This window comes from Lagenorhynchus albirostris, chromosome 3 (assembly GCF_949774975.1).
Source record: "Lagenorhynchus albirostris chromosome 3, mLagAlb1.1, whole genome shotgun sequence".
In the NCBI taxonomy this organism is placed as follows: Eukaryota; Metazoa; Chordata; class Mammalia; order Artiodactyla; family Delphinidae; genus Lagenorhynchus; species Lagenorhynchus albirostris.
In genome coordinates this window covers 159,835,871-159,863,404 of record NC_083097.1, presented here as the reverse complement: position 1 = coordinate 159,863,404, position 27,534 = coordinate 159,835,871, and the positions used below count along the sequence as shown (strand labels likewise).

At 58.4% G+C, this 27,534-nt stretch overlaps 4 protein-coding genes across 13 annotated transcripts; 1 reads left to right on the top strand and 3 right to left on the bottom strand.

The window, feature by feature from the left end:
- The first annotated feature begins 867 nt into the window (after nt 1-867).
- CRLF1 (cytokine receptor like factor 1) lies at nt 868-11,284 on the top strand. 2 transcript variants are annotated; one of them, XM_060144806.1, is made up of 9 exons: nt 868-979; nt 5,595-5,876; nt 6,214-6,343; nt 6,511-6,680; nt 7,695-7,852; nt 7,987-8,155; nt 10,098-10,285; nt 10,399-10,441; nt 10,959-11,284. In XM_060144806.1, the coding sequence occupies exons 1-9, from the start codon at nt 868-870 to the stop codon at nt 10,970-10,972; spliced, it is 1,266 nt and encodes a 421-aa protein (XP_060000789.1). In that variant the 3' UTR covers nt 10,973-11,284. The 2 variants fall into 2 exon arrangements, with proteins under 2 accessions (XP_060000789.1, XP_060000788.1); XM_060144805.1 differs by having other exon boundaries at nt 10,394-10,441.
- A 269-nt stretch (nt 11,285-11,553) lies between these two features.
- On the bottom strand, nt 11,554-14,284 carry REX1BD (required for excision 1-B domain containing). Of its 5 annotated transcripts, none has more exons than XR_009539751.1 (5): nt 14,129-14,284; nt 13,952-14,034; nt 13,443-13,734; nt 12,333-12,482; nt 11,554-11,779 (listed from the first exon to the last, which is right to left on the bottom strand). XR_009539751.1 is itself a non-coding variant. In XM_060144807.1 (5 exons), exons 1-5 carry the CDS (start codon nt 14,228-14,230, stop codon nt 11,707-11,709), a joined length of 627 nt encoding a protein of 208 aa, XP_060000790.1. In that variant the 5' UTR covers nt 14,231-14,284; the 3' UTR covers nt 11,554-11,706. The 5 variants fall into 5 exon arrangements, 4 of the variants coding, with proteins under 4 accessions (XP_060000790.1, XP_060000791.1, XP_060000792.1 ...); XM_060144807.1 differs by having other exon boundaries at nt 12,406-12,482; XM_060144808.1 differs by having other exon boundaries at nt 12,406-12,482; nt 13,443-13,671.
- A 1,474-nt stretch (nt 14,285-15,758) lies between these two features.
- UBA52 (ubiquitin A-52 residue ribosomal protein fusion product 1) lies at nt 15,759-18,269 on the bottom strand. 2 transcript variants are annotated; one of them, XM_060144816.1, is made up of 5 exons: nt 18,167-18,269; nt 17,147-17,260; nt 16,794-16,880; nt 16,042-16,144; nt 15,759-15,956 (listed from the first exon to the last, which is right to left on the bottom strand). In XM_060144816.1, exons 2-5 carry the CDS (start codon nt 17,247-17,249, stop codon nt 15,863-15,865), a joined length of 387 nt encoding a protein of 128 aa, XP_060000799.1. In that variant the 5' UTR covers nt 17,250-17,260; nt 18,167-18,269; the 3' UTR covers nt 15,759-15,862. The 2 variants fall into 2 exon arrangements, with proteins under 2 accessions (XP_060000799.1, XP_060000800.1); XM_060144817.1 differs by having other exon boundaries at nt 17,147-17,257; nt 18,167-18,235.
- A 616-nt stretch (nt 18,270-18,885) lies between these two features.
- KXD1 (KxDL motif containing 1) lies at nt 18,886-26,493 on the bottom strand. 4 transcript variants are annotated; one of them, XM_060144815.1, is made up of 5 exons: nt 26,371-26,493; nt 23,688-23,809; nt 22,497-22,649; nt 21,051-21,097; nt 18,886-20,248 (listed from the first exon to the last, which is right to left on the bottom strand). In XM_060144815.1, the coding sequence occupies exons 2-5, from the start codon at nt 23,786-23,788 to the stop codon at nt 20,019-20,021; spliced, it is 531 nt and encodes a 176-aa protein (XP_060000798.1). In that variant the 5' UTR covers nt 23,789-23,809; nt 26,371-26,493; the 3' UTR covers nt 18,886-20,018. The 4 variants fall into 4 exon arrangements, with proteins under 4 accessions (XP_060000798.1, XP_060000794.1, XP_060000796.1 ...); XM_060144811.1 differs by lacking the exons at nt 18,886-20,248; nt 21,051-21,097 and adding an exon at nt 21,108-22,193; XM_060144813.1 differs by lacking the exons at nt 18,886-20,248; nt 21,051-21,097 and adding an exon at nt 21,108-22,193 and having other exon boundaries at nt 26,336-26,390.
- Nucleotides 26,494-27,534: the final 1,041 nt, after the last annotated feature.

Genomic DNA, 27,534 nt, shown 5'->3' with positions numbered 1-27,534 from the left:
TGCCCCCAAAGAACCTCAGCTCGATCCCGCTCGAGGGGGACAGCTGAGCCAGGGTAAGGTCCAGGGACGCTGTGCCTTGCGGCTTTTTCTCCGTCTTCCCTCCAGCAAAGCCTGGGGCCGAGGCTTCGCGCGCTGGAGGACCAGAAGAGGCGGGATGAAGTGGGAGGGGGAGCGCTGGGCCAAAACCGGTGGGACCCGCGCGCCGATGGCGTGGGGCGGGAGGGAGGGCGACTTTTAGGCCCCTGGGGAGGAAGGGGAGCTGGAGATGGGAGCAGGCGGGGCTCAGGGACCGCTCAGTGGGGGGCGGGGCCAGAGTTCGGGTGGGGGCCGAGACAGAGGATGGGGGGGAGGAGCGGGCGAGGGCTGGGGGCCTCAGGGGACGCCGAAGGGGCACATGGCTGAGAGCAGGGTGCAGGGAAGTGGGCGAGGGTATGGAAACCCGACTGGGGGCTCCAGGTCCCAGATTCGGGGTAGGGAGCCTGGAGCTCGCGGGGTTGGAAAGGGAGGTCCCAGGTCGGCAAGGGTGGAGTGGGGGGTTTGGGGCCGCGGGAAAGGGCGCGTGCGGTGCGCGGCGGGGCGGAGGCCGGACGGGTGGGGCCCGCGGTGCCCGCGGGCTGGCGGGCGGCGGGGAGGCCGGTGCGGGGCCCGCCGCTCGCCCCCCCCCGGGGGCCGGGCCGGGGGCGGGGCCGGGCGGGGCCAGCGGCGCATTAGCGCCTTGTCAATTCGGTTGCTCAGACTTGCTCTGGCCTCCGCGCCCGCGCTCAGCGACGTGCGGGCTACTTGGCCCGCGCCCCGCCTGCGCCCCGAGTCCCTCGCCGCCGCCGCTGCAGCCGCCGCCCGCCGCGCGCCCCCGGCAGCGCCGGCCCCATGCCCGCCGGCCGCCCGGGCCCCGCCGCCCAATCCGCGCGGCGGCCGCCGCCGCTACTGCCCCTACTGCTGCTCTGCGTCCTCGGGGCGCCGCAAGCGGGATCAGGAGCCGGTGAGTAGCCGGCGCCGTGCTCCCCTCTTCCCGCCTGGGCCGAGAGCGTGCGCCCCGGGGGCAGCCGCGGGGGGAGGGGGCGCGGGCGCCACCTGGACGGTCCGGGAACAAAGGAAGGCGCCCCCGGCGCGGCCCTCGGGGCATCCTCACCTGTGGGGCGCACGGCGCTGAAGTCCCCTGGCCCGAGGGTCCGGCTTCCGCTGCCGAGGCCTTTTTACCTGGGCTCTCCTCTGGAGGACGCCCGAGTCGGCCCAGGGGGGTCGAGGGGCCGCGCGGCCTGGGACCCTCTGCACTCCAGGACGCGGTGGGCGCACGCGATAGCGTCTGCTGACTCGGAGACGCGGGGACCGCGGGTCACCGCTCTTGGGCGGCGGCGCACGCGGTAGGCGCGCTGGGTGCCGGCCCTGAGCGGGGCCCCCCCGGGTGGAGGGATGAGCCCCGTGAGGAAGGCGGGGCGGGAGGGGGCCGCTCTGGCCGCCTGGCGCGCGGCCCGGGGTCCCCGGGGACGCGCCTCTCCGCGGGCCGGCGCCGCCGCCCTCCCCCTGCGGGACCCCGCGCGCGGGGGTCCATGGAGTCCTCTCCACTGGCGGCGCTCAGAACTGTTCCCGGCCACGCTGCGCCGGGCTAGGAGACTCTAGCGAGAGAAATCTTTGTGAGAGAGTGGGTGAAAGTGAGAGGGAGCGGGACCCAGCGAGTCCGGGCACCGCAGGCCCAGCCGTTGTGGGGGGGGAGCAGCCACCGGGAGCCCACAGCCCCCGCAGGCCGAGACCCCCGCCCTGCTGGGAGCGCCTGGCCTCCGGTACTCTCCGGTCCCCCACCCAATGCACACCCCCGCCAGGACACGGTCTCCACATCCAGACCCACTCTGGGACACACCCAGAGACACACAAAGACTCACACTGGCTTGTGGCCCGTCACCCTCGCCCTCAGATGTGCACACACTGCATCCCAGATGCACATTCGCACACCATCGGGGCGCACACACACACATTCCATCCCTGACACACACACATTCATGGTCACACTCTTTCCGAGGGAGAGGCAACACAGGGCACGCACGCAGGCACAACCTGCCCTGGATGTTCGCAGTCACTCCACGCACCCCATCCAGGCACACAAGTCGACCCGGGTCGGCAAACACTGCACCCCAGGTGGGCCTACGCTGCGCAGAGCGGTTTGCAGGCTCCCTGCGGTGCTCTTTCAGAAAGAGCAGGGTCCGGTGTCCTGGAGGTACTTGCTGAAAGCCTAACATGCCCAAGGCTCCTGGGCAGGTGAGGGGCTGTCCCAGGCCCTTCTGGGCTTCCTGATAGCTCTGCCAGGCAGTGGGCAGCACCTGTGATGCCACCTTTAGTGGCAGGCTTTGTTTCCCAGCCAGCAGAGCAGCAGGCAAAGGTGGTGGTGGTGGAAGGATTGTTGTGCGTGTGTTTTTTCCTTTAAGGGGGAAGAAATTAAAGATTCTCACACCTCGGCAATATGTTTCTACTTATGGTGTGGTATGTCTTAGCACCTGACCAGCAGGCGGGTGGGTCGTAAAGCGTCTGCAGGTACCAGCGGGACAGGAGATGGGGACCCCCATGGGGACCCCGGGTGGAGGCCACCCTCCTGCCTTGCTTGCAGAGAATCTCACACTTCTTCCTTTTAAAACACATGGTGTTCCTTTTTAATAACGGCAGTGGCTCCAGATTGGGAAGGGGGAGAGAAAAGACTTTTAAAGGCCCCAGCTCTGCGGGAAAGGCGGGGAGGCAGGGAGCAGGGGAGGGGGGCTGTCCAAAAGCCTAGCCCAGGGATCTGCTTAAGGGAGCCTTCTAGGAAGCCCCCCAAACCAGGCCAAGGGCCCTCCCAACCTCAGTGGGCTGTCCCCAGCTGCTTTGCCTGGGCTGGAATGTGTGCATCCTGGTCCCAAATGCCTTGGCCCATTGTTTGGGGAGGCCTGGAGGGAGTGCACCAGCCAGCCAGGGACCCCAGAGCTGGGAGGGGCCCTAATCCCAACAGTTGCTAGGCACTGCAGTGTGCTGGGCCCTCTGGACACGGTGAGCTCATCTCATTCATCTCCCCAGCAGGTAGAACGTATTTTCCTCCCATTTTACGGAGGAGGAAACTGAGAACAGGGGAGGGGAAGCCAATTGCCCAGGTGCCCCAGCCGAGATGGGCACCCACATCCCAGGAGGAGAAGGTCTCCCTGTGACCTTTCCTGCTGGAGCTTGGGGTGCGGGACTGGCCTGTCCAGGCCCGCCTGGCCTTGCCCTCTTGCCCTGTCCCCCGCCCAGCCCTGGGAGGGCAGCTGCAGCTGCTGGCAGGCAGGCCACACCAGCCCAGGCCAGGCCGGTGTGGCAGAGGGGCAGTGCCACAGCCAGCCAGGACCCCCCTGAGAGCCCCCTTCCTGGCCTGGCCGTGGGGGTGAGTGGGGGACGGGAGGGCCGTGACCCACCCCTGGCAGTTTGAGAATGGGCCTGGGGTCCGGGCAGGCCTGGCCGTGCCTCCCACCCTGCTGGGGGGGCCCAGGCAGGAAGCGGTGGGTGGGCCGGGGCAGAGACGCTGGCACGCCCGAGTTCATGCTGAAGGAATTCCGAATTAGCGGGCGGCTGGCTGCCTGGGACCTCCAGGGCGGCCCCCTGGCCCCCCGCCCCCCAGCCGCCCCCGCCTCCTCGGCTCTGGCCGGCACAGCCGGCTCCTTCGCACGGACGCTGAGACCTCCGGCGAGCCCTGGGCCAAGCCCCAAACGCAACTGCGATCCCAGGCTCCAGCAAGACATGGCCCTCAAGCCAAGTTTGCCCCGGAAAATCGTCAGGGCTGGCCCTGGGAACTGTGTCCACCCCATCTCGCCCATTTGGGGCAGTGAGAGCCAGCACAGGGCAGCCGCTGGCATTTAGGGGCCTCCCAGGGAAACCAGGATCACCCTGTCCTTGGCTGCCAGGGAAGCTGGGCTGCCCCTGCCTCTCTGCCCCCCTGCAGTCCCTTCTTACAGCTGCCCGGTGATCCTTTTAAAATATAAATCCCTCCCTTGCTCAGAACCCTGGAATAACTCCTCCCTGCAGGTCTGGCCCCCTGCTAACCTCCCAGACCTCATTTCCTACCACCCCTGCCCCCCCAGTGTCTTTGCACTTGCCGCTCCCACTGCCTAGACACTCTCTTTTGTATATTTTCATGGCTACTTCTTTCACTTTATTCACATCTCAGCTCAAATGCCACCTCCCCAGACAGGCCTCTTGGGCCATTTAGCTGCCACCCCTGATTCGTGCTTTATTTTCTCCCTTACTTGTTCTCCTAGACATTTATTTGTTCTTTTTCTTACTGCTCCCTTGGATTCAAGGCCCAAAAGGGCATGAATTTTGGGTATCTTGGTCACCATTGTGCCCTCAGGTCCTGGCACACTGTAGGTGCTCCTTGAATGAATGAATGAACGAATGAGTGAATGAGTCCTCACTACTACTCTGGGTGGAGGGAGAGGCCCCTTCCCAAAGTCTCAGAGAAGTAAAAGAACTGGGTTAACCTCCAGAGTGACCTGGGGGCATTCGAACCCAGCTCAGCCTGGCTTAAAGATCCCACAAGGTTGTCCTTAAGACAATATTTTCACTCTTCTCGAACGATCTCGTGTGGCTGATACCATGATGCCTACTTCCCAGGTGGGGAGACTGAGACTCAGAGGGGCATCAGGGGCTTGAACTGTGCATCCCCTCCCCCTCTTCTGTGCCTTGGTTTCCCCTCGGATAAAAACAGCTCTCTCTTAAGTTCTAATCTTTGGACTAGAAGGCTTCTCCAGTGGAAGGCAGGAGGAAAGGCATCAACCACGGCACCCCAGAGGCCCCTGTGCCCAGCACCCAATTCACACACAACCCAGTTTAGGAAGTCACTTCCCATCTGATCTTCCCAATGGCCCTGAGGACCGTGAGTTTTCTTGTTCCCATTTTGCAGATTAGGAAAACTGAATCGAGGGAAAGCATGATGATGGCAAGTCCCTTTGGATGGGGGTGGGGAGCCTAGAGCTTGCCACGATCACTTTCAATTCCAGCAGCAGCGCAGAGACTGACAAATATAGGTTTAAATAGTGTGCCCTTCTTCTATTTGGTGACCTTAGGCAAAGGACTCGATCTCTCAGAGCCTTGTTTTTTTTTTCATCCATAAAATGAGCAGGATTCTAGTAGGGGTCAGGGCACCCCTTTTTAGAAGTGCCTTCCTCCCCACAGAGACACATGTGTGAGGTTCTGGGGGTAGAAGAGAAAGAACACACAATCTGTTACTTCTAATTGTCAAGAATAAAATGAAAAAAAAAAAGCAGAGTGTGGTGGTTGTCAGAAGTATGTGCAAAGCAAGAGGTACTTGGATCTGAGTGAGGTTCGTAACCACTCAGAAAGCCCTGAGCAAGTCAGTGAGGAAGTGCTTTGGGAGGACCTCAGTTGTGGAATCAGACAGTCCTGAGGCTGAATCTTGGCTTTACCACCAACCTTGGGTTTGTCACTTGACCTAATAGAGCCTCAGTTTCCTTCTCTGTAAAATGGGGACAATCATATAAAGCTCCTTTTGCAGGACTACCGTGAGTCTTGGAGGACCTAGGATGGTGGGGGATGCTCAGGGCAGCTCCATCCCAGGCCTGACAGGTGCTCCTCTCTGACCCCAGACACGGCTGTGATCAGTCCCCAGGACCCCACGCTCCTCATCGGCTCCTCCCTGCAGGCCACGTGCTCAGTGCACGGGGACCCACCAGGGGCCACCGCCGAGGGCCTCTACTGGACCCTCAACGGGCACCGCCTGCCCCCTGAGCTGTCCCGAATGCTCAACGCCTCCACTCTAGCCCTTGCCCTGGCCAACCTCAACGGATCCAGGCAGCAGTCGGGGGACAACCTCGTGTGCCATGCCCGTGACGGCAGCATCCTTGCCGGCTCCTGCCTCTATGTTGGCCGTAAGTGGGCCCCCAGGACACCTAGGGGTAGCTCTTGGGGGCAACATCTCCCTCTGGAGAGGGGCATGAATCATGGGTCCTCTGGTCTGGGGCTGAACAATGGGTATACTGGCATAAGTTGAGAGGTACAGGCCACTAGGGTGGGAATGAGAACCTGGAGACCACCCCCCCCACAAGACCATCCTCAAGAGAGCCATGCAGGCGGTCCTGCCAACATCTGCTCTGTCCATCCTCCTTCCGCTCCAAGGTGGGGGCCCCAGCTGGCAGCCAGCAACTCCCCCTTCCACCTGTCCACGGCCCATCCAGACCCTCAGCCCCTGCACCCCCCCTTCCCCAGTTCCCCCAGAGAAACCCTTCAACATCAGCTGTTGGTCCAAGAACATGAAGGACCTGACATGCCGCTGGACGCCGGGGGCCCACGGGGAAACCTTCCTCCACACCAACTACTCCCTCAAGTACAAGCTGAGGTTGGTGGTGGCCCTCGGGTGACATGTGTTCCAACCTGGCTGTGTGGCCTTGGCCAAGCCTTTCCTCTCGGAGCTCTGGTGTCCTCTCTGCACTCCGGGGCTGCTGGGGGGAGGTTTGGGGGCCCAAAGGGACCCTCACATGTCCTCCTCCCCTCCTGCCCCTGCAGGTGGTATGGGCAGGACAACACATGTGAGGAATACCACACGGTGGGACCTCACTCTTGCCACATCCCCAAGGACCTGGCTCTCTTCACACCCTATGAGATCTGGGTGGAGGCCACCAACCGACTGGGCTCGGCCCGCTCTGATGTGCTGACACTGGACATCCTGGATGTGGGTGAGCCCTACCCCCCCTGCAAGGCCAGCCTGGCCCACCTGGGATCCACCCCCTCCCCCTCGGCCCCCACCAGCCCAGCCACACTGCAGCTCAGCTGAGGTCTGCGCTGCTGGTTGGGTTGGGGAGAAGCTAGGCATCCACCCGTCCGTCCCCAGCCCCCTGAAGTAGCCAGGATACCCCTACTCTGTGGAGAACACCTGGCCTGGCTGCCTCCCCCTCGACAGCCCAGGTGTGCTGAGAGGGGCCCCCCGGGGAGCTGGGAGGGGGGCGCCCAGGTCTGGAGGCGCCCCAGGAAGCAGCAGCCTGTAGCTGGGGGGGGCGTGCAGGCGGGAGGCAGGAAATGGATGATCTGCGAGCAGAATTGGGCCTAATCTAATTAGGGTGTTTCTCAGCCCCAAGCAGGCCTGTGCCTTAACCCTTTCGGCCCCTCACCAAGGCCTCAGGGGAAGAGGTCAGCCCTCCCTGCTGCCCAAAGGGCTCCCAGAAGGTTCCTCAGAAGTGTTGCAGTGACTCCGTCCTCCTGCTTCCCACTTTGCTTCCTTAAGTCCTGAAGCTGCAGTGGGCATGTTCTAAGCCTCAGTTGTCCCTTTGCACCGAGCAAAGCCGTCACGTTGAGGACCTTTGTGAAGTTGGAAAGAGCAGGAGGTGGGCAGTGGGGGGGTCGGGGGAGCTTCCCAGGAGTCTGGCAGCCCGAGGGCTCCCTGGTCTCCTGGGCATAATAATAATAATATCATCATGCAGGCAGTGTCTGCTTTTTACATAGTTCCCTGAAGATAGGATTATGTTTCTCCTGTCACAGATAATAATGGTGATAACAGCTAACATTAATTGAGTGCTTCTAGGTGCTGAGTGTTTCCTGAATATTATCTAATGTAATCCACCCGTCCTGAAGGGGGGAGAGGGTAGAACGGAGGCAGGTGCCATCTAAGCCACGTTCCCTGGTGTTTGGACCCAGACAGGGACCAGCCAGGTCCAAAGAGAGCCCGGTGCCTAAGCCCCGCCCCGCCCCCCTAGTGACCACCGACCCCCCGCCAGAAGTGCACGTGAGCCGCGTAGGGGGCCTGGAGGACCAGCTGAGCGTGCGCTGGGTTTCACCGCCTGCCCTCAAGGACTTCCTCTTCCAAGCCAAGTACCAGATCCGCTACCGAGTGGAGGACAGCGTGGATTGGAAGGTGCCCGCACCCACCCCCCAGTTCCGCTCCTCCCTCCTCCTCTCGCCCCTCCCCACCCCAAGCTGCCCCTGCCTCTGACCCTGCCCTTGCCGCCCAGGTGGTGGACGACCTCTGACCCTGCCCTTTCTGCCCAGGTGGTGGACGACGTGAGCAACCAGACCTCCTGCCGCCTGGCGGGCCTTAAGCCAGGCACCGTCTACTTCGTGCAAGTGCGCTGCAACCCCTTTGGCATCTATGGCTCCAAGAAGGCAGGGATCTGGAGCGAATGGAGCCACCCCACGGCTGCCTCCACCCCCCGAAGTGGTGAGCACCCCAACAGGGCTGGGTGGTCCTGGGACCAGCCCCAAACCAGTCTGGGCCTCTGTTTCCTCGTTTCCTTCAAGAGAGCAGAGGTCTCAAACTCTTGGCCCCGGGGGCCAATTGTGGCCCTTGGATCTATTTTCTTGGCCTGTCATTTGGAAAGAAAAAGTTTGACCTACTGGCAGACTTTTAAAAACAATAAGTTTGAACACAAACATCCTAGATTCCCTAGAAAAATTGTCTAGAAAATGTAATAGGACACAGCCAGAGTTACTCCACAGCCCCCATCAGCAGAGGCTGCCCCTTAAGTCAGGGCCCTTACTCTTTCAGTTGCGCCATCCCCACCTGGCCTGTTTCACCCACATGTACCCCTTCCCCAGCCCCTAAGGGCAAGTAAGTTTGAGACCCTTGCTTCTAAGACGATGGGCTGCCAACTCTCCCTATGACCGGCTTTGATTTCCCCTTCTGTTAAAGGTAGCAGGATGGTATGATCAGGGGCTGGGTCTGATTCCCTTTGCGGCCGGCCGGGGGGGGTGGGGGGTGGGGGGGCGGGCGGGGGGCGTATCTAAGCCCATGGACCTCCCTTCTCTCCTTTGTGAAATGGTATGAAATCTTATTTGGTACGTCTGGCCTCAGCTTCCCTATCTGGAAAGTGGGGATGATAATCATGCCTGCCTCAGGCTACTGTGAGGGTTAGATGAGAGATAACCCATGGAAAGTGCTCTCATGGTGGGTGCCACCCAAGCGTTTGCAAGTGATAGTTACTGAGACTCCCATCCCCTGCTCCCCCAGTGGTTTCACCTAAGGGAGAGCCCCTTTTCTGAGATGAGGACACCAAGGCCCCAAGGTCACACAGGGATCTGAACTCAGTTCCCTTGAAGTCCTGGCTCATGCTCCTGGGGTGATGGGGAAACCAAGGCCCAGAGAGGATCCCAGAGTCAGGGAGTGGCAGAGCAGGGCTCCAGCCAGTTCCCCAGACCCCATCCCGGGCCCCTCCAGGTTCGGCGGTAGGCGGGAACTAGCACAGCTGGGAGGGGCCTGAGCCTTGGCCCCTGCTCGTGCCCAGCACCTGTGATTCTTGCACGTGAGCCAGCAGGCGGCTGTGTCCGCTGGGGAGGCTGGGGAGGCCAGGGGAAGCCGGCAGGGGCGGTGGGGGCCGGGGCTGTGCCAGGGCCTGTCAGCGGGTCCCCAGCGTTATTTATGACGTGAGGCCGATGTCCTTATCCGCCAGCCTGCTCAGGGCTGGCTGCAGCCAGCGACTGGACCGACAGGCCGGCCTCCCACCTGGCCCTCCTGGCCCACTCCCCATCCAACAGGCTGTACTCTCAGGCCTGTCCTGGGGGCTTGCCCCTCCCCCTCAGAGCCACCTCGAATTCTCTGTCTCCCTTCATCTCTCTGTCACTCACTCTCTTTCCCTGTTTCTATCTTTCTGCCTTTCTTGGTTTCTGCGTCCCTACACCCCCAGTGTCTCTGTCCCTCCCTGCTCTGGCTCTCCATCTCTCGAGCCTCTGCATCTCCTTGGCTGTCTCTCATTGCTTTCTCTCTCCCTCTATCTGTCTCTCCTTGCCTCCATCGCTCAGTCTCTGTCTCTCTCTCTCCAGCTCTTTCTCATCAGCGTCTCTCTCTTCCTTCCTCTGCCCCCTGCTCTGTCTGCTTCTCATCCCTTTGGCCCTGGCCTCTCTCTCCTCCCCCCGCCCCCTTCCACTCACACCTGGCTCAGGCCACGGGAATCGGGTTCCTAGAGGGGATGTGGAGGAGGAGCCCCTTCCTTCCCCTGCCCCCTATCTCCTTGGGGGCGCAGCTGGGCTGCAGTGCAGGGCTGGGCCGTGGGGAGGATCGGGTCCCGTAGAAACAGGGTGGGAGGTGCCCTAAGGGAACATCCCTCTCCTGCCCGCGCGCGCCCTCTGCCGGGCGCGCCCTGACGCTGCCTCTCCGCCCCCATTAGAGCGCCCGGGCCCGGGCGGCGGGGCGTGCGAGCCGCGGGGCGGCGAGCCGAGCTCGGGGCCGGTGCGGCGCGAGCTCAAGCAGTTTCTGGGCTGGCTCAAGAAGCACGCGTACTGCTCGAACCTCAGCTTCCGCCTCTATGACCAGTGGCGAGCCTGGATGCAGAAGTCACATAAGACCCGCAACCAGGTAGGAAGGAGGGACGCCCGGGCGAGAGGTGGAGGGGTCGGGCCAAGGGGGGAAACGGGCTGGGGAGGTAGGTCCTCAGCCTTCAGACACTGCCTCCTTCCTTCCAAGCACAGGACGAGGGGATCCTGTCCTCGGGCAGACGGGGCGCGGCGAGAGGTAAGGGGGGCCCAGGTGGGTGGGCAGGCAGGGAGACAAGGGCCCCTCCTGGTGGCCGTAGGCCACGGGACCTCCACCCTCAGCCCTAGTTACTGAGGTGCAATCCCTTCCTCCATCTCTTATCAGCATTTACGTTTCTCTTACCAGCATTTACGTTAACACCTACTGTGTGCCTGCCCCTGTAGCCCTTAGTCTAGTAAGAGCATCCAGACCCCTTTAAAATGTCCAGAGGGGAATGTCATCCTCAGGGATGAATGCACATAGCCACCCGGTAGCATTATATGAGCGCCTACTGCATACCGGCCCCGTGCCAAGCACACTACCTGCAGGACACCCCATGGGATAGATATTACTTTTCAGACGGGAAAACCGGTGCCTAGAGAGGGGCAATAGCCTACCCAAGGTCACCCAGCTGAAAGTGGTGGGACCAGGACCTGAAATGGGGCCTCCTCATTTGCTCTGTGCTCCTGGCCCCTCCCAGGCTCCTTGCTAAGCCTGGCTTCCCCTCTGCCTGCAGGTCCTGCCAGATAAGCTCTAGAGGCTGGGGCTGCCCTCCCTGCTGCATGGAGACCCAGGGGCCACCCCCAGACTGGGGGCCACCTCTGTACCCTCACCTCAGGGTGCCCCAGCCCTCTCGGCAGCAGCTGGGGTGAGCACTCTGAGCTCCGAGGGCCACAACAGCTCTGGCCTCCACGTGAGGTGCACCCCAGTGGGGGGAATGTGTGTGAGGGGGGCTGAGCTTCCCAGAACGCCTGCCAGGGCTGGGGGTGAAAAAGGGTCATTACTCCCTCCTACCCAGGACCACTCCAAAGAGTCTTTTTAAATAAACAAACTATTTAGGTGCCCTGACTGTGAAGGTGAGTTTGGGGCTAGAGTGGCCTAGGGTGGGGGCTGACGAGGAATCCTGATGACCCTTTGGGATGGGAATCTTGACCTCCCAGAATTTCTGACTCTCTCCATGATCTGAAATATCTGGTTCCAAACTCCTTGGAGAGTGTGATTCAAAACACCAGAGTTTTTACACTCATGGAGTGGGGGAACCTTGCACCTGCCATCCCTGGCTTTGTGGGATCCCACCGCAGCACAGAGAGACAGTGGAGCAGCTGCAGACGAAAGGTTCTTTAGGTTCTTTATTATGAGAGGTGAGGCGAACTTGAAGAAGGTCAGTGGTCCGGTGGGGCATGACCCCAGCCAGCTGGCAGTCAGGGCAGAGCGCTGTACACCCCATTTCCCATCTCCTCTGGCTTGTCCCTGGGGAGCCACCATCACTCGGCAGATTCTGCATCAAACCTGAGATCCTGGAGAACCTCACTGATCGCTTCCATGGTTTTAATTACCCTACAAGAGTGGATGGGAACTATAAATAAAACCCAGATGGGGCGAATTAGCCGCCGCTGCGCAGCTCCGAAGGGGCTGTAGCCAGCCCCGGGCCCTCTTGCCTGCCGCCAAACCTCCAGGCAGCGCTAGCAGCCAGAAGGACCATTTAGGTGCCTGGGAGGATGGGTGGTCCCACGGGTCCCGAGTGGCAAGAGAAAAGGCCATCTTGGGTGGGTGTGTGCCATCAGGAAGGTGTGCAGGGTGACTGTGGCACATGTCTAGTGGGTGTGCACACGTGTGCGCTTGGGGGGCCAAAGGAAGGAACGTGCAGGCGTGTGCCTGGTGGGGCCTGGGTGACCATGTCCAAGCTCGGAGTTGAGCCATGTGAGCAGGATTGGTGTGTATGAGGTGCGCAGCTGTGTCCCGGGAATGCACAGCGAGTCTGGTGTGAAACTGCATAGCCTGTGTGCTGAGGGAATGTGTGTAGTACATCTAGGAGTCACCAAGTGAGTACTCTGGCGTGCACACCCTAAGGGTCGTGTGCAGATCTGCCCTTGCCAGCCCTGGGGCGCACCTGGCTGGGGGTGGGTGCCCAAGGGTGCATGTGCAAATCTAGCATGGTCAGCCCACTGGGAGGCGGTGCTCACTTCATCTTCAGCTGGTGCATCTGCAGGTTGTCCTGCCCAGTCAGCTCTGGCATCCCCATCAGCTGCAGCAGGGCCACCTAGTTGGGGAATAGGCAGCAAGGAGGATGTCACAACTGGCAGAGGCCACCCCCTGCCCTCCCACATAGTAGGGAGGAAGAGACACTGAAGCACCGGGAAAGGCAGCGCAAGGGTGGGGCCACAGCAGGCGCGAGTCTCAAGGGGCGGTACTTCGCGCAGAAGGAATCTAGGATTACGTTTAGGGGGGCTCCTGAGGAGAGGGGCCGAGTGGGCGGGCCCTAGAATCAGTGCAGAGCGCAACATGGGCATGACCTCATGTAGGCGGGGAAGGGGAACAGTGGTGAAATCTCAGGCAGGGATAGGTGGGCGGGGGCGGGGGTGGGGTGGGGTGGTTGGGTTGTGAGGGTTGTGAAGTAGGCGGAGTCTCAGGGACCAGCCAGGGAGTTACAATCCCTAGACTGGGATTGGGTCTCTGAAGCAGCGTGGCCTGGGAATCCCAGCGTAGAGTGTAATGTGGGCGTGGCTTCACGTGGAGTTGGCCTGGGAATGGTAGTGTATCTTGGTCAGGATTGGCTGTAGAGGCAGAGTAGGCTGGGCCTTGGATCCCTAGCGGGAGGAACAGAACCTAGGCTGGGATCGAGGGTGTACCCGGAAGGGGACCTGGCCTGGAAATCCAAGGCCCCCAATCAGCAGGGAGTTGAGTACCTGTCCTGGGGCATTGGGACAAGCCGGGGGGGGCGGGTAGGAGCATTGTAGGGTCGGGGTCTGGGATAGAGTGGGCGTGTCCTGGGACTAAAGATCTGGATGAAAAGTGGGGGCGGACTAGGGGGCTAACCCTGAGACTCTCCAGTGAACTTAGTGGATGACTGAGGTGGGGCAGGAAGAGGGGGTGCTGGGGCGCCAGGGGCGGGGTTCGAGGGAACGGAATCTGGTCCCTCCCCCAAGGGGTGCACAGTGGGCCATGGCCCGAGAGACAAGCCGAGGAGTAGGGGGGATACATGGAGGGGGCGGGACCTAACCGTGGCCAGGCGCGTCTCCTCCAGCTGCTGCAGCCTGCGCACGTGGCTCGCGAGCAGTGGCTGCGCTCGGGGTCCGGCTAGCTCGGCCTCCACCGCCAGCACCTCCCGCGAGGCGGCGGCGAAGGCCTGGGTCACCTCGTGTACTGTGCTCCGGTAGCGCGGAAAGTCGTAGGGCGGGTCGCTGCTCAGGTACTGTCGGTGGCCTCTGCGGCAGGCGGGGATCCTGAGGCTACGGCCCCGGCTCTCAGGCCCTGCACCCGCATCGACCACCTGAAAGCCCTCCAAGTGTCCCCTAAACCCCAGAGTGTGGAGGACGTTCTGACTCCCGCAGGGTAACCCGAAACGGGCCCACTCCCGCGCACGCGGAAGGGAGCGATCTGGTCTCCCCGCAAATCCCGCCCCACCTCTGACACCGCGGCCCCGTGGGGACCCAGTTCCTCCCCCGAGGCACGCTCATCCCCGGAGCGGGCTGTGGGCTGACCCCTCCCCTCCCCTATGCCCTCACTTACTCCTCCAGCCGGCGGAAGGCCTGCGCGCGCTCAGCCTGCAACTGGTGGATGCGCTGCACCAGCGCCCGTATCGCGGCATCTTTCTACGGGGCGAGGGCCACGGCTAGGGTATGAAGCCGGCGCCCCCGCGCCTGCACCGCCCGCCCCGCGCCTGTTCCCGCTCGGGCTCGAGCTCACCCAGGGCCACACCAGCTGCTCGCGCTCCGGGGCTCCAGTGGCTCCTGCATCACCGGGCACCGCGGGGACAGCGGACTCTGCCGCGGCCTCAGTGATGATCATGACTGCGCAGCTCTGGTCCCACCCGGGAGCAGGTTGCTCCGCTGCGCCTGGCGCCCCCTGCAGGCCCGGAGGCCTCTGGAGCCAGCTTGTGGCGACCAGCTAACCTGGAGACCCCGGGGGAAGAATGGGGAGCGAAGACTGGGGGCTTCTCAGGCCTGACACCCTCCACCCACCTCCACCCCTGTGCTTGTTCCCGACTGGCGCCTGCCTTAACGTTTTCGACCTTAAATGTACGGTTCTGTATACAGCAAGGCTGTCCTTCGGCTTGTTTCTATGCAGCTATGTCAAAACCCGACTTCAGGGCTTCCCTGGTGGCGCAGTGGTTGAGAGTCCGCCTGCCGATGCAGGGAACACGGGTTCGTGCCCCGGTCCGGGAAGATCCCACATGCCGCAGAGCGGCTGGGCCCGTGAGCCATGGCCGCCGAGCCTGCGCGTCCGGAGCCTGTGCTCCGCAACAGGAGAGGCCACACACTGAGAGGCCCGCGTGGAGAAAAAAAAAACAAAAACAAAACCCGACTTCACTTCCTCACATCCCATCCCCACTAATATAAAAAAAATTGAATCCAAGAAGTGATAGCCATCATCTAATGCCACAAGGTTGTGACAAGAGTGGGATTTGAACGCAGGTTCTGAATTCCAAGTCACTGGCACCCACAGGTTCTGTGTGAACTGCTTTGAAGAGGGGGGCCTGTGCAAAAGGCCCTAAGGTGGGAGTCAGTGCAGGGCTGAGGTCAGGGGTGGGGGGTGGGAGGGTTCCTATTAAGTACAGAGAAGACCTGGGAGCTGGACATACACTGCCTAGTTTGAGCTTCAGGAAGCCTCCTCCTCCAGGAGTGGACACAGGGTAGACCAGAAAGATGGTGGTGGCCTGGCCTTAGGAAGGAGGGGGCAACTGACAAAAATGAAACTCAACTGAGGCCTGAAGTGAGAGCCTTTAGCTGGTACTCCAGGTCTCAGCTGTTCTCAAGCATCACTGTCTAGGCCTGGGTTGTCACCTACAGGAAGCCCCAATCACCCCAAGACAAATAAAAGCATGGCGTTGTCAGGGCACTACAAGCCCTCACCTGACAGACATCAGTCTTGGGTGGGACTCAGGAGCTCCTAAAGGTCAGTCAAAATTGAGAACAGGTATTTTACGCTAGGTGGGGTGTTCCTTCCTACCCCGCCATCCACCTACACCCAAACACCTCCAGGCCCCAGATGTGAGGGTTGTTAATGTGCCTGACCAGGTCCCACCAGTCCCTAGGCTGAGGTTTTTATTCCCATATTACAGATGACAAAATCCAGATGGTTGGGCTCACTAGGCTATGTGGCAGAGAGCCAGGAGTGAGACTTGCCTGTGCTGTGGTTATGACAACTTTAGACATGAAGGGCCGAGACCATGGTCAACTTTACAGGTAAGACAACTGGAACCCAGGACAAAGGACCCCCAAGAGCTACGAAGAACTGAGTGACAGGAAGTCCCTAAGGGAGATGCCCGCACCTCAGCGACCTCCCCACTGGACAGACCAACCACATGGACAACCAGTTACTGCTCCAGTCAACGAAAGGGAAACTTTACTGAGGCCCCAGGGTCATGGGGCTTAGGCAGGAGGCCACCCTGTGGGCAAAGAAGAAGCCGGTGGAGGGACCTTATTTGACCTTCTTCTTGGGGCGCAGGTTGTTGGTGTGGCCGCACTTCTTCTTGCGGCAGTTGACAGCACGGGGGTGCAGGCGAGCGTAACACCTGTGCAAGGACACGAGCGAGTGGTGAGGGCACATCCCGACCCCCAGCAGGGCCAGCCCACACCCCCAACCTGAAGAGTACATACTTGCGGCAAATCATCTTGTCGCAGTTGTATTTCTGAGCGAGCTGGCGAAGGGAAGGCTCGATGATGCCACCTCGCAGACGAAGCACCAGGTGCAGGGTGGACTCTATAGGAAACGAAGGGCAGAGAGAGACAGTGACTGAGCCTAGGCTCACCACGTCAGTCCCACAGGTGCAGGGCAGCCTCCAGTGCCCTGCAGACCAGAGCTTCTCACGTGTTGACAGGGACACATCAGAATCCGTTGCGTGTTCTATGTGTAGATGGACACACCAGCCCAGCCCAGCCCACAGAACCTCCACCTTGTCATTTCCCACCAGTCCTCGGGGAGTCTGAGACTAATATATATATACATCAACAGTGGTGTCCATCTGGGTTTCCCCAAGGGCAAGGCAATTCTAAGTGGTGCAAGGACCTTTTATTTTCCTAGGTAAGATATTTAAATCTTTTGCTGCAAAAAGTGGTGCCGATTTTCTTTACAGTAATCACATTGAGAAACACAAACACAAGAATTAAAGAAAAAAAGTGAATAAGAACATGAGAAACCATCGCCATTTGGAAATCCTGGTGGAGATCTTGAGATGCTTTCCAGCGATGGAAACAGTACTTTACAAAGCAATACTCCCTAGCCCTATCTGATCCTCACCTTAAGAACAATCCTCCTCTACAGCCCCCTCCCGGTGCTGAAGAGGCTGTCAGCTACCCATCCTGGGTTCTAGGCCCCACTGAGGTCCTGTCTAGCCACCCCACCCTCGTACCTTTCTGGATATTATAGTCTGACAGAGTGCGGCCATCCTCCAGCTGTTTGCCCGCGAAAATCAGACGCTGCTGGTCAGGTGGAATGCCTAAGAAGAGAGCACTTCAGTTACTAAAGCTCTGGCAAGAATACTACCAGCAGATCTCCCCTCCCTCCACAGGGCTGTGCCAGGATCACCCCCAAACTGTCAAAAGGGAAAATGAGGTAGAGAGGACAAGCTGCCTTCCCAAGATCACCCAGGGGAAGCACTGGCATGGCTGAGATCTGTCCAAGCACCCATTCCACAAGGGACAGCAGATCCCCAGGGCTGAAGGGCCCCCATTTTGCGGAGCACCCAGCCCCAACCCAACTCACCCTCCTTGTCTTGGATTTTAGCTTTGACATTCTCAATGGTGTCACTGGGCTCGACCTCTAGAGTGATGGTCTTGCCCGTCAAGGTCTTCACAAAGATCTGCATCTCTGCGTCTGCTGGGGAGACGGGGGGAGAATGGCCGGATGGAGTAGTGAGCACTGAAGGTCTGAGCAGCCCGAGCTCACAGGCTGGCCAGCCTTAGTTCCTGACAGCCCTGTGCCGGCATCGACTTCAAATGCAGGCCCGCCCCAGTGCCTGTTTCCTTCCACCCTCCAAGCCGGCAGCTTCGTCTTTAAAGATGGAACGAAAAGTTCAGGTCTACGGCACCACCTTGCCAAGAACGGTCTGGAGGTCCCATCCTTCCTCTCCTCCGCCAGCCCCCAGTCTGCCTGCAGCCGGGGTGGGAATCCCATCTTAGTAGCATCCCCCCAACACACAAGCTTTCCTCCCTACAGTCCCTTCTCCTTATTCCAAGCTCAGACACCCAAAACTTTGGCTTCCTTCTGGGTTACGCCCTAATCCTCAGACCACATTTCCTGCCTTTGATCCAATCCATAAGTACCAACTGCCAACCACGTGCCTGATACTTGTTTACACAGGTATTTCCGTTTTTTCACTTTCCAAGTCTAGAAAACGGCTGCTACTACCAGACTCTACTTATAGATTTAGAAAAGGAGACAGAGACCCAGCTCAAAGGCTTAATATTTTTAAATGGACTGGCAGAGTGTCTGCCACGAGACAAAGTTACAGTTAATACTCCTCCCCATTAAACCGGATATGCCCCGAAGGACACATCCTCGCCCCAAAGCCTCGTCAGATAGCTGGGGCCGGCGGAGCGGGCAGGCTCCTCTTCCCAAGGCCGGCTTCCCTCCCATGGCCCAGTTCGGGCTCGGAACCCGGCCCAGTGCGCCTTGCTAAGCCGCCCCACAGGGCCTAGCTCGCCTAGACGGATTCCAGGCCGCCCCCTCCGCTGCCTGGGTCCCCGCAGGCTACCGCGCAACCCTACCCAGGCCATCACCGACCTGCTCCGTCGTCTCGTTGACGAGAAAGAGAGCGGTTGAACCGGAAACCGCCGATTCGCCGCCGAGGGCGCCTGCGCACCGAGCACGCTGCGCGTCTGCGTCACAATCCGCGCCGCGCCGCGCCCCGCCCTCGGCCCCGCCCCGCCCCTATGCTGGGTGCGGGCGCAAGAAGCCGCGGTGCCTGTGAGCGGCCGAGGCCCACCTGCCTCGGGGTGCGAGCTCCGCCCGTCGGGTCACGTAGGAAATGCCGCACCTTTCCTGGTGTTTCTGCTCGCTGTTTCCAGGCCGCCTGAAGACTGCCCGCACGTAGCGGGTGCTCCGGAAATATTTCAACAGAGTAGGGGAAACTGTTTTGTGCTAAAGTGGAGGCATTAAGCAGAGGGTCTGCAGGTCCAAGACGCAAGGGTCGAGGCAGGAGGCGGCGTAAGGGCCGAACGTGTTGGAGCCACTGGAGGCCGGCCGCTGTGCACAGATGGATTAAAGGGCGGGTCCGTACAGGAGCACGGAGAGCAGGTGGGGCTGGTGCATTCACCCAAGGAAATGGGGTGGGACCCAGGGTCTGTTTAGGATATAAGACGGATGAGACTCAAGGATGGCTAAAAAGTGCTGGGCGCCGGAAAGCGGTGAGAACTGAGAAGTTACCTGTGGGTTTGGCAGCGTACCTTATTTCCTTGAACACTTCCCGGCGCCCCCTATGGACCAGGCAAAAGCAGACACTCTGAAGTCTGGGAAGAGGCCTTTAATAACACAATTTCTAAGTGCTCCAAAGATGAGGGGATTCTGTGAGGGTGTCTGATGGGGAATGAGACCCCCAGCTCCTTGAGGAGCCCACCTTAGGGCTGAGATTTGGAGGAGGAGTTACTCAAGGAGGTAAAGGAATAATGTTGTGGGCACTGGGAATAGCACATTTGAAGGCCTGGTTGGTGACAGGAAGTGGGGTTATTATGGTTGCCACCACTGGAGACTCCCACTCAAAGCAGAGCAGCCCACTTCTTTCCAGCTCAATGGTGCCTGGCTGTCCATAACCATCCTGTCCCACATCCAGCACTTGCCCCCATTCTGGACTGCTGGGCCCAAGGATGGAAGGAAGCCACTGCTAGGTGCACCCTTCCCTTTTTAGTAACAGAGTCTTTTTATTGATAACTTCCCAACAGCATCTGTAAACATCGGGTACAAAAATATTCTGCTTAACTCTGTTCTCCAAGGTGGCTCGGCTTGCTCCATGGAGGCCCCAGGAGAAGCCTGCTGGGCCCTCAGGGTCCACACCGCTGGTCCGAGAAACAGGGCCTAACCAGGCTCGGTGCTGAGGGGATGGCTAATCTCTGCCTTGAGGCTTCTACAACTGTCTCAGAAACCTCTTTGAGATAATGATTGGAGAAAGTATTCAATACTGTCATTGAAGGAAGGGGCAAGGAGACCAGAATTAGTAGGCACAGGGGTGGGCTGGGGTGAACTCAGACATGACAGTGCTTGGCCACCTTGAGGAGGTCCTGACCAGGGTGCTGGGGCAGAGGACATCTGGCTCTGGTCTCTGGGAACCTTTAGGTGTTGCTCAGAGCAGACCTCAGGCCTGGCTCTGCACCCAACCCGACTCCAGCTGGACTGGTCATCCCCTGGCCTGGCAGAGGGGTCTACAGAAGAGAGATGTTCTCAGTGAGGGAGGAGGAGGAATGATAGATCCCCAGGAATTCCATACCCCAGGGAGGGAGCCTTGTCCCCCAGTGAGCCCCAAATGACAGAGTAGGGTGGCAAAGCTGACTGTCTCAAGGCAGGGTTACCCACTGCCACCTCAGACATCTGGGCAGTGGCACCGCTGCTGCCCTGAGACCCATCCGAGCTCCTGGGAGTAGGGCTACTCGCCCGGCGTCTCCTCGTCATCTGTATGGCTGTGGCCATTGATGGCAGGGGAGCCGGGCCGGACGTGGGACAGGTCCTCGAAGCCGGGGCTGAGGGAGGGCGAGACTGTGTCGGGGCTGGTGTCACATGAGCCTGTGCTCTGTTCCGAGGTGGCAATGGTTGTTGTGGTGCTGGGCGGGATGGGGTCTTCATCCTCGTCTTCCAGGAGGGACGCCTCCGGGATGTCTGGGGGAAGGAGGCCCAGCAGTTGGCTTAGTCACCATGCCAGGCACTGTGATGAGGGATTAACTGGGCCCAGGACCCCTGACAGCTACCCCCACCCCATGGGACATAACTCAGTTCATTTTACAGATGAGGAAACCGAGGTCCAAGCAGGTGAGAGGCCTCTCTTTAAGGTGAGGTAAGGTAAAGACGCAGGTTCTCTGGGGTTAGGCCTACGCGGGCCCTGGGGGCAAGTCTGAGCCTGGCTCTGCCCTCTTGACTGTGTCACCTGGGCCAGGCCCCTCACCTGCCCGTGTCTCAGCTCCCTGCTCTATAAACTGGGAATGATGGCATTGCCTTTATGCCTGTGGTTGTCAGCGGCCCTGGAGTGGGGAGCTGTTGGCCCATTCTGCAGACTGGGTAAACTGAAGCTCAGCATGGAGGACGCTGTGCTTCCTCTGACAAGTTACTGCCCCTCTGGGCACAGTCCCCACCTCATAGGTGTTTGTGGGTAACAGCCTGGCTCGTAGGGGTACGTGACATTCACTGGGCTAAGGACTGTCATCATTCTTGTCCACATTCCCTCGTGTCACCTCCCCCAAGGGAGGAGGCTCTAGTCCCAACACCTGCTCCGCCGGTTGCCAAGAAGATCAGGCCAGCACTCCCGCCCCTGCCCCAGGTCTTACTGGACCCACTGCCCACTAGGGCCCGGGCTTGGTGTCAGCCCTTGAGGTGACCTTCCAGAAGCCAGCCCTGGGCTGAGGGCCCTGGCATCCAAGGGCACAGAGCCCAGAAGCGGGATGTAGGAGCTCTGGGTGACACTTACGGCTGAAGGCCTCCGGGTGCTGCCTGGCCAGCTTCCCTTTCAGTGTCCTGCAGGGGAAGGGAAGGCACACAGGGCTGAACCTGCAGAGTGTGCAGGCTGGGCCCGGTGCAGGCCAGGAACCTCCCCGTCACTGCTTGTCATACTCTGCTCCAGGGCTGGAGGTAGGACTGGGCGCTCAGCCAGTGGACCTCCCACCCCCAGGACGGATGGCAGCTACCCAGCTGTCACCCAACTTCTGCGTGTCCTTGGTGCTGGCTCTGCGTGCTGGCTGGGCCCTCTACCTGCAATGCCTCATGTCTAAACCTCTTCTACTGGAACAACCTTCCAGGAAGCTTCCCTTCCCCTTGCCTCAACAGGCACTCCTCTGGGTGACTTGTCCTAGCCTGTCTCTCCATCCCCGGGGTGAGGATGTCTGTGGGGGCCAGGAGTGTTGACTATCCACACCCCAAACACCGAACACTGGCACTCACTAAACTGAGCTTCACAGAGAAGCACCTGCTTCCCTTTTTAACCTGGTTTTTCCTTTTTACCTGAAGTAACGCAGTTCTGTTTACAAAGAATTACAAAAGGCTCTTCAGAGCAGTCTCTCACCCTTGACTATGGCCAGCCAGCACTGTCCCCCCCAAAGTACCACTGCTGCTGCATCCCTGCCTGGGTGGACACACTTATCTCCTTCCTGAGTGACACAGATACACACAAAAGGTGTCAACCCTTGTGGTTCCTACTCTACTCCCACCCCTGCAACACCACACGTGGGCAACCAGCCTGGTGAGATGCCCCAGAAAAGATACGCTTTGATAAAGGATTTATCCGGCCTGCCTTGTGATTTCTGCACAGAGCATGCTCCAAGGAAACATGTTGCCCTCAATCTGTGGCACCTGCTCTGCCAGCAGATGCGGCTGCCCCCGGAAAAGAAGAAGCGGCACAGTCAGCCAGAAACACAGCTGTAGTGCCAGCTTGTTCCAGGCCTCGGCGCCCCAGCAGCAGTTGTTAACGGCAGTAGTGGTGATAGGAGCTCCGGGGGCCGTGTCAAGCATTCTATGTGGCTGGGGACTTGGACACCGTCTTTCTCTGTCCTCATGGAAACCAGCTTGAGAAGGACCCGCAAAACCTGGCAATCTCATTTTCCTCTTGAGAGAAGTCCTGGGTGGAGGCCAAAGGGGACATAAGGCTAGCCTTTCACTGTCTGCTCCTGCCTGCCTTTTGCATTATGGGTCTGGCACTATGTTGCATTTTCAAAAAAGGAATAAAATCTAAATTCAGAAACTCCAAGATTTTCAGATCTTCTCTAATACTAAGTGTGCAATGAAGCCTCCTAAAACAAGCTGAATCTCCCCACCGCCCTGCTATGTGGAGAGGACGGCCCTTATTGAAAAGAGGAGGAACCCTCTTTTCAGGCTCAGAGGCTCAGAGCAGGAGGCAGAGACTGGAGAGCCAAGCACTCACCTGATCCTGCGGAAGATGCTGTCCAGGTCCCGTTTCATCTCCACCAGGGTCCTTGTGTGGTGCAGAAAGCGCTCGCTCATCTGCTGCAGGCGGGCACTTGACAGGTTGTTGAAGTTGAGCAGCATCTCGTTTGTCTTCTCAAAGCGGTCCAGCCTGGTGGCGGAAAAAGGGCACCGACTCCTCTGCTCAGCCTCCAGGTCCCTGCCAACTGATCCTGCTAGGCCCTTTCCTGCTCCATGACCTTTGCGTAGACCATTCCCTTGTCTTGTGGAGCTCTACCTGGTGTTTGAGCCAGCTAGCAAACTCCTATTCAACTTTCAAAACCCTACTCAAAAATCCTACTCAAGTGTACCCTTCTCATGTAGCCTTAACCCTCTCCCTCAAGTAGACTCTTTGACACTCTGACTCCCCTAGCCCCAGCTTCTTTCTCTTGCCCAGCCCTGACACCCCGAGACCAGGAAGGTTCAAGTCTGATTTTGTCTCCCCTCGGCCTGGGAGTTCCCCAGGGTCAGGTCTGAATCTGAACTAAAGACCTAGGAGGGAGATGGGTATGCTGAGACCCAGACATATCCAGCACCACTGTCACAGGGCAAGAAAGGTAAGGTATCAGGTCTGTGCTGGGTTGTAAATGGAAGGAAGAGCCTTTGGCTTAAAGACACAAAAATAAAGCCCCAGGAGACCATGTTTCCCCCGGAAGGTTGTGTCAGCCCTTCTTCCCCACAGAGCAGGCCGGAATTAGGGTGAGGCTATGGTGGACACAGTGCCAAGCCCCAAAGAGGGCAAAGGCCATTCACAGCCCTTCCAAGTGACCCTGGGTGCTCCACAGAGACAGCCTAGGCTCTGAGAGAACAGGTTCTCAACAGGAAGTGAGCCGACTGGCTCCCTTAAATCCCCCAGCAGTTCCTTCCTTATCCCCCTCGTCTCCCCACCCCAGGCCTCGGGAAAGGAGCTGCTGTGGTCCCCGCCAAACTGTCCGCAGCTGCGAAACTGTCCCAGAGCCCTGCTTCCTGTGCCAAGGCCTCGCCTCCAGACCAGGAAGGAATTTACTTTGGAGCCAGCCAGCAGATTTGCTCATTTCCTTCATTTTATCACCAGTGTGGGCCCGGGGTAGAGGCGGGCAGGGCAAGAATGCTGGCCAGCAAGTGGATTCCTTCCCATACTGGGGGCCCAGGGCCCTTGGCTTCCACTCACATGTTCTTCTGGGCCAGGATGATGGCGTTGACATCGTCTGCATTCACCATGCTCAGGATGCGGCTACAGAAGACCCTCGAGGCCGAGTCCGGGGGGTCCATCTCTTCCTCCTCCTCCGCTGCCTGAAACAGGCGGGAAGAAAGTGTTTTCAGTCTGCATCAGGAAGTGGGGGGAGGTGGGATGGGGGGCTGGGAACCCCACAGGCCACCTGTCCGTAAGTGGGTCATGCCACCTGAGCCTCAGCTTTGTTATGCCAGGAACTCGGGGGTGTTTCGAGAACCACAGGAGTTCCTATTTATAACTTGCACCCAAGCACATCACAATCCCATCACCCCTCCCACCTCCACACCTGCCCCTCTCCACATGCCCAAAGCTACAGGCACCTTCCTCCTGCATAGACCTGCCCCCTCCTCCTGGCTGCCCCCTCAAATCATCACCCCCTCCAATGCCTTTTCTCCCAAGAGGTCTTTGATGACTACCCCTATTCTGGTCACTCATCACTTCACCTTTTTTTAATTGCTCCACTGTCTCATCGCTTCCTGAAATTATCTTAGTTATCAGTTAACCCTTTTGCCTGTCACCCCCACAGCAATATTAGCTCCAATAGAACAGAGGCGTGTGTTCTTTCTTGCTCGCTGCTCTGTCTCCAGAGCCCAGCCCAGAACCTTGTTCACAGCAAGGGATTGCCTGAATTTAGTTTTATGAAGGCAAACGGAACCTTTCAAACTCAGCTCTGAAGCTAGACTTATATCAGCAAGTTAAAGCCAAGAATTTCAGGCACTGGCAGCCAGGCTGTGGGCCCCAGCAACCCAGATGGCTCTGTGGCTCTTGGCTCCCAGCTTCCCTGGCACACAGATGCTATCCCAGCAGGTGGGGACTTCCTGGACCATGCTAGGGCAGGAGGGACCACAGCTTCAGCACTCACCCTCCTAAGGAGGTTCAGGAAAAACCCAGAATCCTGACATAGCTTGGCTCTGTGGTCTGCACGTTTAATCGCCGACTGAAAGGCCCACTTGCAACTGGTTAAGGTTCACACACAGGATCAGGAAGGGCTTTCAGAGCCCACTTAACTACCCTCCTCTTTATTGAGCACCTACTGTATACTAGACAAGACACCGATTTCAAACTCTGGCAATTGTTACCATCCTTATTCATACATGAGAAAATTGAGGCTCAGTGACTGAGGAACTAGGCAGTTGTCACACAGCCAGTGAACATGGGTCACAACTCAAACACCCACAGACCACAGGATCCACAAATATGTGACTCTGACGTTCAGTAGCTACCTGTGACAGGACAGCTGCTTCTTGCAGCACCTGATTCCTGCCAGACTTCTGATTGTTTCCAGAAATAAACCTGAAATATGGATTTCTTCTTCCTGTGAAATCACCTCATTTACAAATGTTAGCAACTAATATTTTTCTTACCCCAACGCCATAGAGGCCAAGAGTACGTATCTATTTATGCCCAGAATCTGGCTATCAGTTTGCAGCCATTACGTGCCTTCTGGAGATAAACTGCCACACCTGACGAAATCCACCACCTCCCCAATCACCATGTTTGAGCTCCTTCTATGTGCCAGGCATGGACACCCACACCCTCCACATTTCCAAAGAAGATCATGTATAAAGAGGACACTTAGGCTCTCAAAGGACAGAATGTGGCGGGAAGCCCACAGCTAGAGCCTGGCAGGTGCAGGATTTGGACCTGTGGGAAATGGTTCTGCTACAAAGATGGGCTCTTTCCTGTCTCTGGCTCCCAGATGTGAGGGCTGAGGGATTCAAGGCACACTCCCCCACCAGCTGCCTCTCACAGGAAGCCTTCCCTGACTAACATACACATACAGAGTGGAAATGACCCAGCATGGGCTCTGATCCTTGCTCCAAATATATTTATGGGGGACACACGCAGAGAGGGAGACTGTGTGACCTTGGGAGAGTCACCTCACTTCCTAGATCCATTTTCTCACCCAGAAAATAGGTATAACAAAGAATCTGAATCTCACAATGCTGTCTGTGGGGACTAAAACCAATAGTGCTAAGAGGTGCTGGGCTCGGAGCAGTCAGTTTCTCCAAGTGGAGTGTGAAGAAATCCTAGGACAGGGCCCGGGAATCAGTATTCTAATGAGGGCCTCCCTAGTGCTTCCAAGAATACAGAACAAACACTTATATAGCACTTCATTCAATCCTCAGTCTCCCCTACAAGGGCATCTCCGAGGGCACCAAAGACTCCCAGGGGTGGGCTCAGGTCACACACCAATACGGAAAGGCGCCGCAACTCCACCCAAGTCATTTAACAGAATTTAATTTGGCTGCCCAAGCTCAGCAAAACCCGCGAGGCGGGGCGGGGTTCACAAATCCCCTCATGCCCCGCCCCTGTGAAGCGGGAAACTGAGGCCCAAGCAGGTCAACGCCCGATTCCGGGAGACACGGCACAGCCTGAACACAGGCGGCCCCAACTCCCGCGCCTCGGATCCAGACTCGGCCCATGGCGCCGCCCGCGCGTCCACCGCGCAGACGGGGAAACTGAGACCTGTGCGCAGGAGGGGTGCCCAGATGTTGCCAGCGGCGCGCCCCACCCCGCTACAACCCGAGAACCGCGCCCGACCCGGCCCGGCTCCCCAGAGGCCCCTGCGTCCCCAGCCCCACCCCGAACTCGGCCCCGGCGTCGGTGGCAGCAGCACCTGCACATCTGGCGGCCTTGCTCGCGCTTCCGGGATGGCGCCCGCGCCGCCGCGACGTCACCACGCACCATGCGTGCGAGCGCGCGTGGAGGCGACGTGCCCTGGGCTGACTTGCGTGCGTGGAGGCGCGGCAGGAACGGGTGGAGCTTAGATGCAGCTTCTATTTGCGGGTGCATCACAACAAATAGCCAATCAAGCAGTCTCTCTCGCGCCTGCGTAGTTTCCAAAGCCTGAGCTCCAAGGCAGCCCGGAAGGGGGGAGGGGAATGGGGAGGGAGGAAGAAACAACCAATTTTATAGATAGTAAGACTGAGGTCCGAGAGCGGCAAGCATTCCCACAGGGTCATGTAATCCTCGAGTGGGCTGTGGTGGATCCAGACCCAAATGTTCTGCTTTCCAGGCTGGGAATCAGACTCACTCGGGTTCAAACACCCTGCTGCGTTTTTGGTAACCTTTTTCTGGGCCAGGATCCTGCATTGCATTTAGTCATGTCTCCTTGGTCTCTTCCACTCTGTGACAGTTCCTGTCTTCCTTAATCTTTCATGACCTTAATACTTTGAAGAGTACTGGTTTTGTAGAACACCTAACATTATGGGTTTGTTCAATATTTCCTCATGATTAGTCTGAAGTTGAGCAGCTTGGGAAAGAATCCCACAAAAGTGATGTTTCCTTCTCAATGCATCATATCAGGAGACACTGGGATGTTGATATGTCTCATTGTTGGTGACGTTAACTTTGATTACTTGCTTAAGGCAGTGTCTACCAGCTTCTCAACTGTCAAGTTACTATTTTCCTTTGCAATTAATAAGTATTCTATGGGGGGATACTTAAGAGACCATGTAAATACCATTGGTGTTTTGGTCTTGGGTTTTTTTTGTTGTTGTTTACATATTTTTCACCCTTTAGTTTTAGCATCCATTCATGGCTCTTGGCAGCAATAATGATTACTTACTATGTGTTTGCATAATGGTGATTTTTAATTTAATTATTAATTGGAATTCTGTTGTAAACAAAGCTGTCCATTCTTCTCAATTATGTATTCAAGTATTTATATCACTATGGAGTCATGAGTATTTATTTTATTCTGTGCCTTATAATTAATTTCTATATTATTTATTTTACTGCCCCTTTAAGTTAGCTCCTATGTCTTTTTAATATGTCTCAT